At 38.1% G+C, this 13,978-nt stretch overlaps 1 protein-coding gene across 1 annotated transcript in view; it reads right to left on the reverse strand.

The window, feature by feature from the left end:
• Positions 1-13,978, reverse strand: part of TRPC4 (transient receptor potential cation channel subfamily C member 4) — a 103,632-nt gene that overhangs the window by 64,909 nt on the left and 24,745 nt on the right. Inside the window, exon 2 of the mRNA XM_086481906.1 lies at positions 10,602-11,120. Coding sequence (XP_086338032.1) covers positions 10,602-11,120 — 519 coding nt within the window. The remainder of the gene's footprint in view (positions 1-10,601; positions 11,121-13,978) is intronic.

Genomic DNA, 13,978 nt, shown 5'->3' on the forward strand with positions numbered 1-13,978 from the left:
ATCCTAAAGCAGGGTCCTCAGAGAGAAAGTAAGGAGTTCATGCCCCTGTTTTGTCATCCTTTTGGGTCTCAGGTATGAATAAGACACCAGGAAACTCAACATACATGGATTTCAGTGACTGAATGAATAGCCAAGAGGCACAGATAGCAACCCAAGTGATAATTCCATAAATCTTCACATGATTAGGGAGTTTATATACTTACAAAGTTAGACAGAAGCTGCAGATACCTATACTTTATTTGTGTCTCTAACTTTCCAAAATCACTGAGCAAGCTGGTGGCAAAAGAAGGACTAAAATCCACTGTTCTGTCTACTTAACCATACTGTTTCTTGTGTAACTGAGCCCGGGAACCAAGAGAAGTTTCCTTTCACAACCTGTGTATATTTACAGCGGGTTTTAGTCCTAGCAGTCCTGTTTGATCTGCTCTGTCTCGCAAGATGGAGCCATTAAATCAGGGAAAACAAGATTCAACAGAAATGCATGAGGCTGCATGGGTCTGAGACACTGTTCTCCTGGTGCTCAGCCTAGGGAATAATTGTACCTAAGACTCAAGCTCCTTCTACCTTCTGCTGCCTGTAGGTTCCCTCTTTGGGAGGCAAAAGCAGCAGCAGTGGATGGGGCCCGGAATACTTGTAGTACTATTGGCCCTGTGGATAGGGCAACAGAGAATGGGCAATGGTCTCTGCAATTCAGTACAAAAAGACAGGGAGTGTTAGAAAAAAGAGGAGACAAAGGGTGATGAAGAAATAAATATGGATCTTAAGATTCCTAGAGTGTGCCAATAAAAAGGAGAAGCAATGTTTAAACATATCACAAGGTAAAGCTATTGAGACAGTATCAAAATAATACAGTCTCCTGGTAATTTTACATGTCCAAATAACCACCAAGGGAGTTCCTAATTTTCTCAGCTGCTTCATTCAGTCCAAATTACTGACTGAAAGTTATTCTAGTATTCAGACTAACCATGATATAATAGATTGTGAAAGCTCAAAGTTTAAACGGGCATTATCAGAGTGCTGGTAAATTCCTTTTATTTGCGATACCTCCACTGCACATCAGAATTTATCAAGTCTTGGACTAGAAGGAAGTGGATCAAAGGAGAAAGAAAGACACTGCTGGACCATGCCAAAGGAGATGGCCTGATGATGATCTGATGAAGTGGGAATGGACTGGGGAAGAATGTCATCCTATTACTTGCAGAAGAAAGCCAAGTGTCTCTGTAAGGAGGACTTGTTAATAGTTTTGTGTGAGCATTTTGGTTTTAGTATGAAAAATACCCTAGAAGCTCAAATGCCAAAAGTAAAACTTGAGAGCTATATGACTTTCGCAAGGAGAGCTATATAACTTTCACAAGCACAAGCTCCTGTTTGTCAGAATAGTGTCATACTCAACATCTCTCTTAATTTTTCTTCTTTAACTTCTAGAGCTGTAAAGTTTAGAAGTTTTATTCTCTACTCAGAAATTTGAATAAAGATCTGATCTCTTTGGAGGCACAAAAGTGAGTTCATATATCAAGAATTTGTTTTTCTCATAAATCTTAGTTTGATAATGGACGTACATATTGATGGAGGTAATGGATGAAGAAACCCTTTACTATTTTAATCTTGATAGTTAAGGCCTACAGCAAAAACAAGGGGTAAGAAGGGAAGAGAAGAACGTGCTGTGGACGTCTGGTGGAGCAAAGAGGAGGTAGATTAAAAGAACTATCAGACAGGCCTAAAACAAGTTTGCTTTGGCTGCCTTGTTTTATTGTTCACTAAACGTTAATCTTAATGGAGGGAGTCCTGCCAAGCACTGGAAAAATTTACACTGCACAAGCATGCAGAAGTTTCAGACAGCATGTTCAAATGTGTTTTCTTTAAACAGTCACTCTATCTTAGGCCAATTGCACCTAGCATAGGCATGGAAAGGCTAGATCTTGGACGGGAGGACAGAAGGCTTTGTGTAAGAGACTCCTACAACGTATGTGAGAGAGGAGGGGTTACTTAAGAGTGTCCTGGGAGCTAAGAAACAGAAAAAATAGAAAGGAGTTAAATACTCCTGTCCAAGTTGGATGCTTGTATGAGCTCTTCATGCTACAAGGGCAGTTACTAGAGCTGAAACAATACAAAGTATTTGAAGCTCTTGGCCTTTGCCAAAATGACTTGCAGCGAGGAGTGAAGCATAGCTGCTGGCGCAGCTAAGATAGAAGCTCTAGGGAGTACAAAGGAGGAGCTGCACAAGCGAAGGCGGGGCAGCAGTTAGGAATGGATGATGGAGGCCATGGGAGGAATGGAGGCAGCCAGCAGACAAAAAATTCCACCACAGCTCAGTCTGGGGCTCATCACCCAGCAAAACTAACTAAGCTGAGCTGGGGATTAGGCAGTGTTGCAGGGATGGGAGGAAGAATAGAGTTCCTCAGGAACCCCAGGAAGTATATAGAAGGCGGAAAGAGGGCTTTAAATTCCTAGTTATAGGATTACATTCAAAATGATATCCTGTGCACTACTTTCTTTATTCGCTTTGTTCAAGATCTTCTCTAAAATTTTGTTTGTTAAGCAAATGTTTTGTTATTGTAAGTAGGAAAACTAGCTCGTGCTAAATCTACGCCAGGTTTGTAGGGAAGCTTGAAGGTGCATTAGTAGTGACTCCTTCAAACCAAAAGCCAATTTCTGTTGCTGCCAGTCACATCCTAACAGAAAGGTTGTGCACTGTTGGTTATGGATACGCACTACTGGTTGTTCCTACCTGAGGCAGACATCCCAGCAATATCTCTGTTAAGGAAGATGCAGAAAAGGAATTGAAATGACATATTTCCACTGTACTTCATTAACAGCAAGTGTTCTCCTCTTTGAGTTAATTAATTCTAGCAAGTATTCAAAATATAAAGATGGTGTCAGTTCATGAATAGTTTAACTAGAACTGTGATGAGATGGTTGCAACTTGTGCACAGCATATAGCATTCAAAGGTTATTGATGCCTTCTGAGACATCATTAAAAAGTTAGTGCTGAGATTCATTTCCCCTTATGTGGGCTCTGAGCCTTCAGAATCTGAAATCTCTGTTACCACAGGGTAGAAATTCCAGTTGATGCAGTAAGTTGTCTAACTTGCATCTATATTTTCAATGCTTAGTGAAGCAATTCCTCTAATTGATATGCCCTGTTTCCTTACCAAGACAAAGGAGAAGAGAGAGGTGTCTCTGGAGTTAACTTAGATGTCTTATCTTGAGCAGACAGGATCTCCCTCTGTACATACCTCTGTCTTTTGACTGTATAAGGAATTTGCTCACATACTTTAGGAGGATTGCTTCACCATGTATTTAAAACGTAGGCTCAATTAAATGCTATATTAAGCAGATGTGCTCCCATCCTGTGATTAAAGAACATTTTTTTCTAGCAGCAATAAGTACGGCTTCCACAGAGACACATACATTTCATTTAGTTTTGAGGTAATAGATAACCAATTAGAGTAAGACTTTAAGTATGTGTAGCAGTTAAGCTACTTACACAATTTATGCTATTTAACAATCTGTGGAGACTTTATCTATAAACACAGAGACATTTACATGATTTACATGATTTACAAAGCAAACATATGACCTGTTTTAAAGTACCTGGCTCTTGCCTGGAAAAATGTTTATCAAACTTTTTGAATACTATGGCTAAGAGTCTGCAGAAATGGGTCTTTCAGAGACAAGGACCCAAACGTGCATACATCACTCCTCTCAGTTATGCAATTCATAGACTAAACACATCTTCCTTTGGTGTTAGAAATGTCCAAATATTATCAGAGTCTGTTTTTTTTTGTAGGGTTTTGTAATTTTATACACGAAGACTTCTGACTGCACCTTTCCAGTCTTTCGACAAATATTCATATACACAGTGCTTGCTAGCACATGGCTGTTGTGTTTCTGTTTATCATTCAGGTGTGGGGTTTTTTTAAACACAGGATAATTCTTAGATGTTGTGCTTCCAAAGTCATTCCTGCTTGCAGAGTCAATAATTCAGGTTTTTGCACCTGAAAGACTTTTAATGAGAAATTCATTATAATGGCTGCTCAAAATCAATCTGTGGTTCCAAAGGAAATTTCTACTCTCTGAGGCAGTCACAAAGCTTGACTTAGACTCTCCAACAGTATTACTTCCAGAGGAGCCCTGTAGAAATTTCCAGGATTTCCAGACATATTTTATGTTCCATACCTGAATAAAAAGCCACCATTCCCAACAGAATGTCAGTTTAAACACTAAAAAACATTACTAAGAACATGGCAATTTAATTTCAATACTCTAAAATTATTTTATCAAGGCATCGTTGAGATATTCAGTTTTGATAAAGAATAATTTTTGCTATCATATTTATACTGCTTTGTATAATTATGTGATACATTCGGTATAAGTATTTCACTGTCAAAAATGTTAAGTCCAAGCAAAGTAAGAAGAAACTGCAGTCAAACAGAATGCTTTACTGAAATGAACTGTTTAGACATTGACATAAAATGGCAGATTTGAAATTATTTGACATGTTTTCATTGAAAATGTCATTGAATTTGTGACATTATAGTGAAACATTTCCATTTCTATTTTGCATAGAAAACTAGGGAAGAACTGATGACTGCATTTTGAAAAGTCCCCTTTGAGCAGGAGCAAACAGATGGCTTTTATTATCAGTAACAACCAACCTTTTTATCCTGCAGCACCATTTTCCTAGAGAACAAGAACTGATCTATGAAATCATACCATATTATTGTATTTAAGACTTAATTAACCAATTAATAATTTAGTGATATTGCTCATATCAGTAATCATTGCTGTGTGGTTTATGGCAAGATACAGTTTTATGTTAAAAACAGTTGATCCATGATGTGTGTTTCCTACTTGGGGGAGTTCTATCTCACTTCTTGTCTGCCTGCAAATAAGTGAGCAAGCTAGTCTGAAGCTGATTTCCCTGAATTTTTTCCCATGAAATTATTATTAATAAAGCCTGTACTCTTGTATAATCTAAATGTCTTTAACTGTGTTAAATTGTTAAAACCCACTCCCTCTTCCACTCTTTCTCTGCTTCTTTGACAGTTCAGTCTCTGCAGGTGCTAACAACTCAGAAAACCAGGGCCTGTCCCTGGGAAGTGGGAACTGCTAGAAGACCAACTACAGGTATTTAGGAGAGTTTTAGTAGTTAAGCAGCCAAATTTTTTGTAAACATTGATTATTCAGCTCTATAGAAATGTACTGAAAAGAGAAATGAAAATTTAGAAATGGTTCTATGTTTTAAACAAAAACTTTATAAAAGTTAATTCAGGATCAGGAAAAATGTATATTTCCTGAATATATCTTCTAGCAAATTTAGTTCTTGCTTCTTGTCTACATCTTAACACAAACCATAACCATGCATGGATGCTAGATAAACTATTTGTTTACTCTAGTTTTTAAAGGCAAAAAAATGCTTATTAAAATGTTTCCAGAGCATCAAACGGAAATGTGCAGAATATAACCTACTTTACATCCAGCTAATATCAAGTCTTAATTTTTCAATGATCTTGTACTTACAGAGGAAAGATGATTAGAGTAAACTAAGAATGGAAAAGAAAAAGAAAAAACAAACCAAAACAAAACCAGCTAGTCTTTATTAATTTGATTATTAATCTGAACAAACGTTCAGGTTAATACTTAAAAAATCATATTTCCTCTGTGTTGATATCAGAATGTCTAATAACAAAGCAAAATCAGACAGTACTGCCAATAATTATAACCTCATCCTGCTACTGTGCTTGAGCTTACACAGCTTAAATGACATGTGCCAGTTAGTATGAGGCAAGACAAGACAGAGATCTAAATTACTAGTATAAGTATTTAAATTACACTAATTAAACTCAGTGTGAAACCAGAGGATATTGATTCAGTCTATTAACCTCCCCCCTCTTGCTCCATTTTATATATATATATACGGAAAAATTAGTAAGGATTTTAGTAAGCACTTTTTCACTTATGTGCAGATACACGCTTAATACCTAAACAGAACCAAAGCTAAAACAAAGCTAACTGAACAGTGAGAGACACTGGGGTTTTGCTGTGATTTCTCTACTAAAAATTCTCAATATATATGACAGAACATGAATATTGCAATAGTGACAAAGACGACTGTCTACTAATTATTATAGACTGCTAATATCCTCTGCTACTTAACTGCATTATTGCACCAGGGGTTTGCAACACGGAATGCCATAGCATTACTACAGGTAGAATAACTTTTGCTTGTGAATTACAGACATCATTGGGGATTTCCCTTCTACATCCTTGAATGCAGCTGCAGCTGAATCAGATAACATTTTTATTTGCTTCAGGAAAATGGGAAACTATTTCTCCTTGCTCATTTTTTGCTTAGAATCTAGAACAACGAAATTGTAAGTTATAGCCTTTATAAAACCAAACTCTCCCTTAGTTGAGATATTATACAGTAGATAATTACACAACTAGATGTTTGTGCCCAATGAAGACTTGCTGCATGACTTCAGGGAATCTCTCTTGTCTGCTGCTAGTTGTAGCCCAGGCAACAGTAGTGGTCAGAAACAGGCATCATAAGCATCATTAACATGTCTTCGCTTGTAATCAAACAGCATCCATGGTGCAAAATGAACAGGAAAAAAACGGTACCTTGGGTGTTCTGTCTCATGTGCTATACTAAAAAAAAATTGTGAGTAAGCTCACGAAACATGCATGCTGGCAGTTACTTTCTGGTTCTGACATCTAACTCGGAATAGATATTATCCACAGTCTATAAATCTCTTGAAATTATAAATCTCTTTCAACCTCATTAGTTACTAACAAAAGAAGATTGGTGATTTTATCAGGGTAATACATAATAGGTTTCCTCTGACATGACTCCATGGACTGAGAATTGATACCACTGAAGGATCACAGTATTATGGCAAGCATAAAAGGAATGGAAATGCAGAAGATAAGCACCTCGCACTGTGGAGAATGCACAGTGGCTCCAATCGGCATGAAAGTTTTTGGGTTTGCGGAGAAGGTCCACTTCAGGGGCAATTTGGTGACCACGAAAAATGCAGACAGCTCTCAGACCACTACACTAAGCACTGCTGAATCACTCCATTTTAAGAGCCTTTCTCTGTTTGTTACAAGGTATCTTGATCTAAATTTGATCAAACACTATGTCGTTTTGGAAGCACCTCAACAACTCCCAGCTTGATAATTATTTTTTCTCACGTCTGTCAATATTCCTTTCTGTACACAATGAAAATTGTTCACCATCCACTTGTCTGGCTCTCCTACCTTCAATCTGTTGTTCCTACTCAATCTGCTGTTCCTTCCCAATCTTGTGTCTGTGAGGTTAAACCAAGTTATATTATCCAAAGCCTACTCCAGTCCTTTACAAGGTTTAGTTCTAACATGTTCACACTCATTTGCTTATGCCAAGAGGAACTACTGCAAATAATTTTCAGTGCTATTTTCAACTTGAAAGAAAAAAAGTAATCTTTAACTCTCAAGCAATTAATTGTAAAGGAAATGTAAAAGGATACACGTTCCTATTTTACTTGTCCTCATTCTTCATTATTATGTTACTTTTAACTGTGATTTCCAGACTTGGACTGGATGTTCTGAACAACCAGACCTGATTAGAGCTCTGACCTCAGCCCCCATATAGCACTAAAATGTCCTTTGGTAATAGCGTGAATAAAGGTTGAGATGTTAGGGATGGATGTTAAGATAAGAAGGGAAGACAATGCTGTTTTGTTTAGGGGTTGGGGGTGGGTTGGGATTTTTTTATTATTACTATTTTGCAGGATAGCAGGCAGATAGATGTTAAGAGAAAGAAAGACTAGAATAACTAGAACTGATAGCATGAAAAACCCCCCACAAATCCATGTTTGCTTCTGTTATAATAGAAATGTCTTTGGTGGTGAACTGACTCTTGGTGGTTGAGACATACAGGGCAGAGGAAGGAGATATGTAACCTCAAACCAGTATTTTTAAACAGGTTAAATCCAAAATAATATATTAATGGGCTAGTTAAAATCCAGCCCACCCTTTTTTCCTTCCATTTTAAAAATAAGATATATAAATTGCCTCTGTTGTTTGCCATTGAGCTTTCCTTGGATAGCTGAAGTGTAAGGGTACATGAAATGTGAGATCATCTGGTTCATTGAATTATTTGTTCATTTAATTATCTGTTTAAGTGTTAATTAGTATAACACAAATTGACAACAACAAGAAAAGTGATAAATTCAACACAAAAACCAGGGTATAACAGAGACAATGACAGAGACCAAGACTCTTTTAGCCTCTGATAAATGGGCCATTAAAGGACTGGCTGCAACTGCCTTGAGAAGGGTCAACCTCAGCTTCGTAACTGATCATAAGGAGCAGAAAATATCGTTATCACGAGTATTAGGGATGTTTGAGGGGGTTTATGGGACTTGGGAAATTCAAACTTGTGAAGGGATATCAGAGGGGTCTTGTGGGATTATGTACAATTTATTATGTGCTGTTTAGGGGGAGGGTAAAGAGTGGGGAAGGATCAGGGAGAAACAAGCATGGCAAAATGGAGAGGTGAATGCAATCAAGAGGCTGGTCTTGTGTAAGCAGAGCTGGTCAGTATGCTTGCATCTGGGATGGAAACCCTGAGGTCTCCAGGTGCTTCTGTCTGGGCTCCAGTGCCTGGGCTGAAAGAACTTCCAGACCCTGGAGGCTGCTGGATTCAGTGGCTCCTGCAACAACCTTAACACAAGAAATAGAAAGACCTGTCTGATCTATTTTCATCATGACCAGAGGCATCAGGACAGCCAGAATCCAAGTATTTGTTATGCCTTAGGTACGTTTCTTGATCTTGGAGTTGTACCCACTAGAATACTGTCGTAACAATCAGAAATAAAATGACTGATCAATTACAGTGGTTACTATTTGCTTCAGTATCTAGTAGAGAATACATTTAGGAACAGAGCAAAACAATCTAATAAAACTTGATTTTACTTCAGGGAGACTCAAACGGTAGGGTTAGTGGGAAATACTTATAGAAATTAAAAATATATGTAAAATATAAAAGATCCACTGATTTGGAATTGTTGCACTGAATCAGTACTGCTTTAGTGTTTGCTATTACAAAGAATCAATGAAGTGTAATCAGCTGTATTACTGCAATTTAATTAGTCACAGGAATCAGATTCAGCTATAAAAACTTTTCACCCTACAGATGTGTCTCACTGTCTCTACCTCAAATTAAGAAAATTCAAGCTTTGTATTTAGGTTTTAAAAAAAAAAAAAAAACAACATGAAAGGTCAGAATTGTATTTCAATGAATGAATCCTTTGGAAAACAGAAGTCCAAGCTAGAATATCTTAAATTACTGTAGGACAGGATTGGCATTTCAAGAAATAGAAATAGTAGTTGTTAAGAAAAGTCTGGATTAGTACTATCTAAAATAATTTATGAAGGCAGTGAATATGTTGCCTAAAACATTATACTATCAAATATAAAACAATGCAAAAATGCTTATTAGAAGACTTATTAGAAGACTTATGAAGTCAAAGACCTACTGAGATATTTTTCAGTATACTTCAGTAAGACCCTACCATCGTGATAACTTCTTAGCATTACTAAATTGTGTTTCAAATGGACAACAGAATCATTACATGTTTGGTCATCGTTCCTGCAAACCTTTCTAACACACTTGATATATTAATGCATTTACCATTATATTTTGCAGAACAGAGATTTAGCTGTGATAGACTACTTCAATATAACACAGAAGTTTCTTAAGCATTTGCCATATTTTATATGAACAAATAACATTTAATTATTAAAAGCATTTGTCTTGCCTACAGACTTCCACAGTTCAGCTGATTTTGGATGTACAGGTTCCAAATGAGGTGATAAAACACATTCTGCCATGATGGTAAGAAGGGATCAAGTGAAATTTTGGAAATATCAGGGGAACTGTCTTCCTAACTCATTTTTCTGTCTTGATTCTTCTGCTTTTGCATGCACATAAGAACTTGAGTATTTTTAATAGAAATGCAGATATCCTCTGATTCCAATGGAGTACCTATATCAGTGAAGCAAACTCATGATTTTTTAACTGTCATGGAAAACCATACCCAGGTATCTCCATTTTGGATTCTTTATGAAAAAGAATCTGAATATCTAAATTTTGAGGAGTCAAGCATTGCTACTAATCTTTTGTTTCAGTATCTATTTACAACAGCTATTTTTTGAAGAAACCTCTCTATAGAGGTACCTGTAGTATTTTATAGGTGTTTAAACACATAGCCTCCTTTTTCTGTCAGACACAATTAAAGCTAATTTGAAGTATGCTGTATATATTTCTCATCCTATAACTGAAGAGCTCTTCAGAGCGTAACTACTGAAGACTATGCCTATTCAGGTGCAAAAGAAAAAGTTTCTTTGGATACGTGCTATAACAGAACATTTTAAATTCTGATACTATCAAACTATAACAGCTACTCAAATTCATCTAATTAAAAAAAATTAAAAAGAAGAGATCCTGTAGAACAAAAAAAGATAAGCAGCAATTTGTCTCAGTTAAAAGGATGTATTTCAGGCTATTATCTATATACTAAATATGCTTAAATATTCTCCAGCACACTCACCTCCTTTTGACGGTACTTAATTGCCAGTTTCAATCTTGCAAGATCATTACCACTTTGTTCTTCTATCAAGCTATTATCATCTCTGTAATTAAGAATAATTTCCAATTCCCTGGAACTCCGCGTCTGATCCAGGAGATCTTTTGCAAATTGCTTGCATTGCCGTGACAGTTCCTCATACTCCGACTTAAATTCATTTTCGACTTTACTTAGTTCCTGCAGCTCCCAGCTAAGCTGAAAAGCAGTAAGGAAAGGATCCTCGCTGGACAAAGCAATCAACGATGGGCTCGCCAGAGCCTTGTAGATATTGAGTCTGGATCGAGAGTGGCGGAGGCTGTCCACATCTGAACTTGAGACACATTCGACGCAGTTACAGCGGACCTCGTGTGGCCTGGGCACGGACACCCCTTTCTGCACAAGGAGCTTTATGATTTCATAGTTGTTGGTGTGGGCAGCCAGAATAATGGGTGTGATATCCGGCGTAAATTCTGAAAACTGCTTGTCCAGAAGCACTGGTGGCACCTACAAAAAAAAGGCAAAAACCCTTACAGGCCTCTTCATTGAACAAGAGCTATAGAAAATTAAGCTATGAGTAGTACACTTACTGATGGATCTTCGCTTCTGGCCAGAGTTGAAGGAAACACTTTAAACATAACAATTCAATTAGCTAAGATAGCCCCTTTCTAGCTAATAAATTGCTATAAACAGGGTGTGATTTTTCATAAAACCTGTTTGTATGTCAACAACCCACAGGCAACGATTCGTTAGAGCAAATTATTAGATAAACAGGGAAGAATCAGACACAAATGCTTCTGTCGGCTCCCTTGAAGTGCCAGCTGTGAGCAAGATGGAAATGCTTTCTCGTCTCTCACTGGTTAATTTCAGTTTTATAGGGAAGACAGAATCATGGAGGCATAATTGTGATTCTCTGAAGGAAGTGGTGAACAGGACACAGCCAAGTTAGTTATATAATAAAATGGGCACATAAATGAGAAAGAAAATATGTTTTCTTAAAGAGAAGTTTGGAAATATGACTACGTAGAGAAACAAAGATACCTGCTGCAAAGAGCTTAACACCTTAAGGCTCAGTTCTACATTCACATGAGCAAACAAATATACTCTGTTTATAGGAAAATGGGGGAGTTGGTAGAACAAGGGCCCCAAGAAAGAAGTTTTAAAGCCTCTTCTGGTGTGCATTTCTGTATTTTCAATCTTCTGGTTTGTTTCTATATTTTATCAGAAGAATGTAAGGTCTTTCATTTTAAGCTTGTTTCTTTATTTTTCAATAAAAGACTCTAAAGTCTTTCCCAGATCAAGACATCTCATTAGACTAGTATGATGAAGTCATAGAAGTGCAATTAGCCAATGTCAATTAAAAAAATGATACTGGCATCATCAGTTACAGACTGCCTTTGGTCCATAGCTCAATAACCAAGAACAAACTCAATCCACATCAGTGAAGTGCTCTGAGTGATGCTCCTTTAGGAGGAAGAAAAAGGGAAAACATTTGACTCAAAGTTATTTGAAGGCTAGAGAAATCGATGGCCACTGGAGGAAGGAAAAAATGTTTGGTGGAAGACTTAGGACAGCAAAATGACCTTGTTGCCACGTGGAAAAAACAAAACAACTAAGAGAAGTTAAAAGGAAACAGGTAAAGCATGGCAGAACAGTGTAAGAATTAGTTTAAATGAGCTACGTTTAGAGCATTGGGAGGGAAAGAAGCAGAGAAAAAATGAAATGCACAGAATCATACAGAAATTCAGTGAAAAGAAACCTAGAATGAAACTAAATTGAAAAGAAATGGTAGTCTGTGGATTTAAATCTATAAATAAAATTCATAGATCATGGATTTTTTTCTCCCTCTTTCTAATGAAGACACTGTGTATTTTAGACATTTTTTAGCTGTTCTGCATGTAATACAGCTCATGTTTGTTCAATGGGATTGTGTCCATGTATAAGCGCTGCTATGTGTGTGGGCTGTAAAACAGGGGCCTGAAGCACTAATTAGTTGAATGAGAGAATTACTTTGGGAGGTGGCCACTTATTCATGTAAAATGGGGTGGAAAGTCAAGACTGGAGATCCAGCATTTGGGATTGTAATCAGACATCCCTAGGGAAACAGTCCCTGCCTGGCCATAGTGTATTGCTGACCTCGAGTAGCTGTGCCAGATTCTGAGAAGGTATGCGGAGTCAACGGACGGAAATCCCTTTTCTCCCTTCCCACGCACTCAAACATGCACGCTGGGCTTGGCACTGGGTAAGGCTGGCACAGAGTCCATTTTAGAGCAGGACTGTGGGATGCCTGAGCTAGCCCACCCACCCTCATGACCCCATGCAGAGGGAGCAGCCGTCCTCAGTCCTCCTCCCTACAGGCTTATGAGAGATGTTTGTAACCAGTGTTGCGAGCCGAGCAGCTCCTGAGAGAGTTCTCTTCTGCTTGCTTTATTCTGAGGTACAACAAAATAGTGTAGTGTGTGCAGGCATACAGAGAAATATAAGTTTAAAATTATTCAGAAGGTAAGGAACCCAGATGAGAATATACTGAAGGTACGTATGGGTGGGGGTGATAGTCAGGTACAGAACAAGCAGAAGGTCTGTGCGCTCTGCCCCGTCTCAGCTGTGGTCAGGACAATAAACATAACCTGGGCACTTGTCTTCTCAGAGGACTCTCTGCCTATGTCCACACTGCTCTGTCAGGTCTCTTTCAGGGCATCTCTGGGTCATATGTCACCTCCAGGCTGAGCACTGCGCAGAGCCCACCTGGGGATGCCAAAGTGCCCAGATTGCTTCATTATTCTTGTCCAGTATGGACTAGGGCTTGAAATCCGCATCTTTTTTCTCACCTGCCTGTGAGAAAAATAAGACCCATTTCTAACCCCAAACCTCACTGGTTACTGTAGTCTTAGATTTCTCTTCTCTTTTACTTACATATTCTGTAGAAAACAAGAGAGCACACGTGTGCATACACACACTTTTCCTGCTCTCTGAATAGCAACTGTGGCCAACGCTTTTGTGGCTAGAAAGAGATAAAAATGGCAGTAGAGGCTCAAGATGTGCATTAGTAGAAGTGAGATTTTGGGCTATCATAGGTCTGAAAAAGTTTTACAGGGAGGGATGTGTTGTGCTCTGACAGCATCTGCCACAACTAGTGAGACTCCCTCTTGGCCCTGGGGTCAAGTACCAGGGAGAAAAGGAGAGAGCTGTCAGGGTAGACAACTCAGGGATATAAATCTCTAACTCCAAACTCACCGGCTGCTCAGAGTATTCCTCTGTCACTTAGCACGTCATTATCTTTGTACTTTCTGACAGTATTAAACTAATATTTGCTTTGAGCCCTGCCAGAACTGAAGGCTATCTTAACATGTCATTAACTGTAATCT

This window comes from Leptosomus discolor, chromosome 1 (genome assembly GCF_034619465.1).
Source record: "Leptosomus discolor isolate bLepDis1 chromosome 1, bLepDis1.hap2, whole genome shotgun sequence".
Lineage (NCBI taxonomy): Eukaryota > Metazoa > Chordata > Aves > Leptosomiformes > Leptosomidae > Leptosomus > Leptosomus discolor.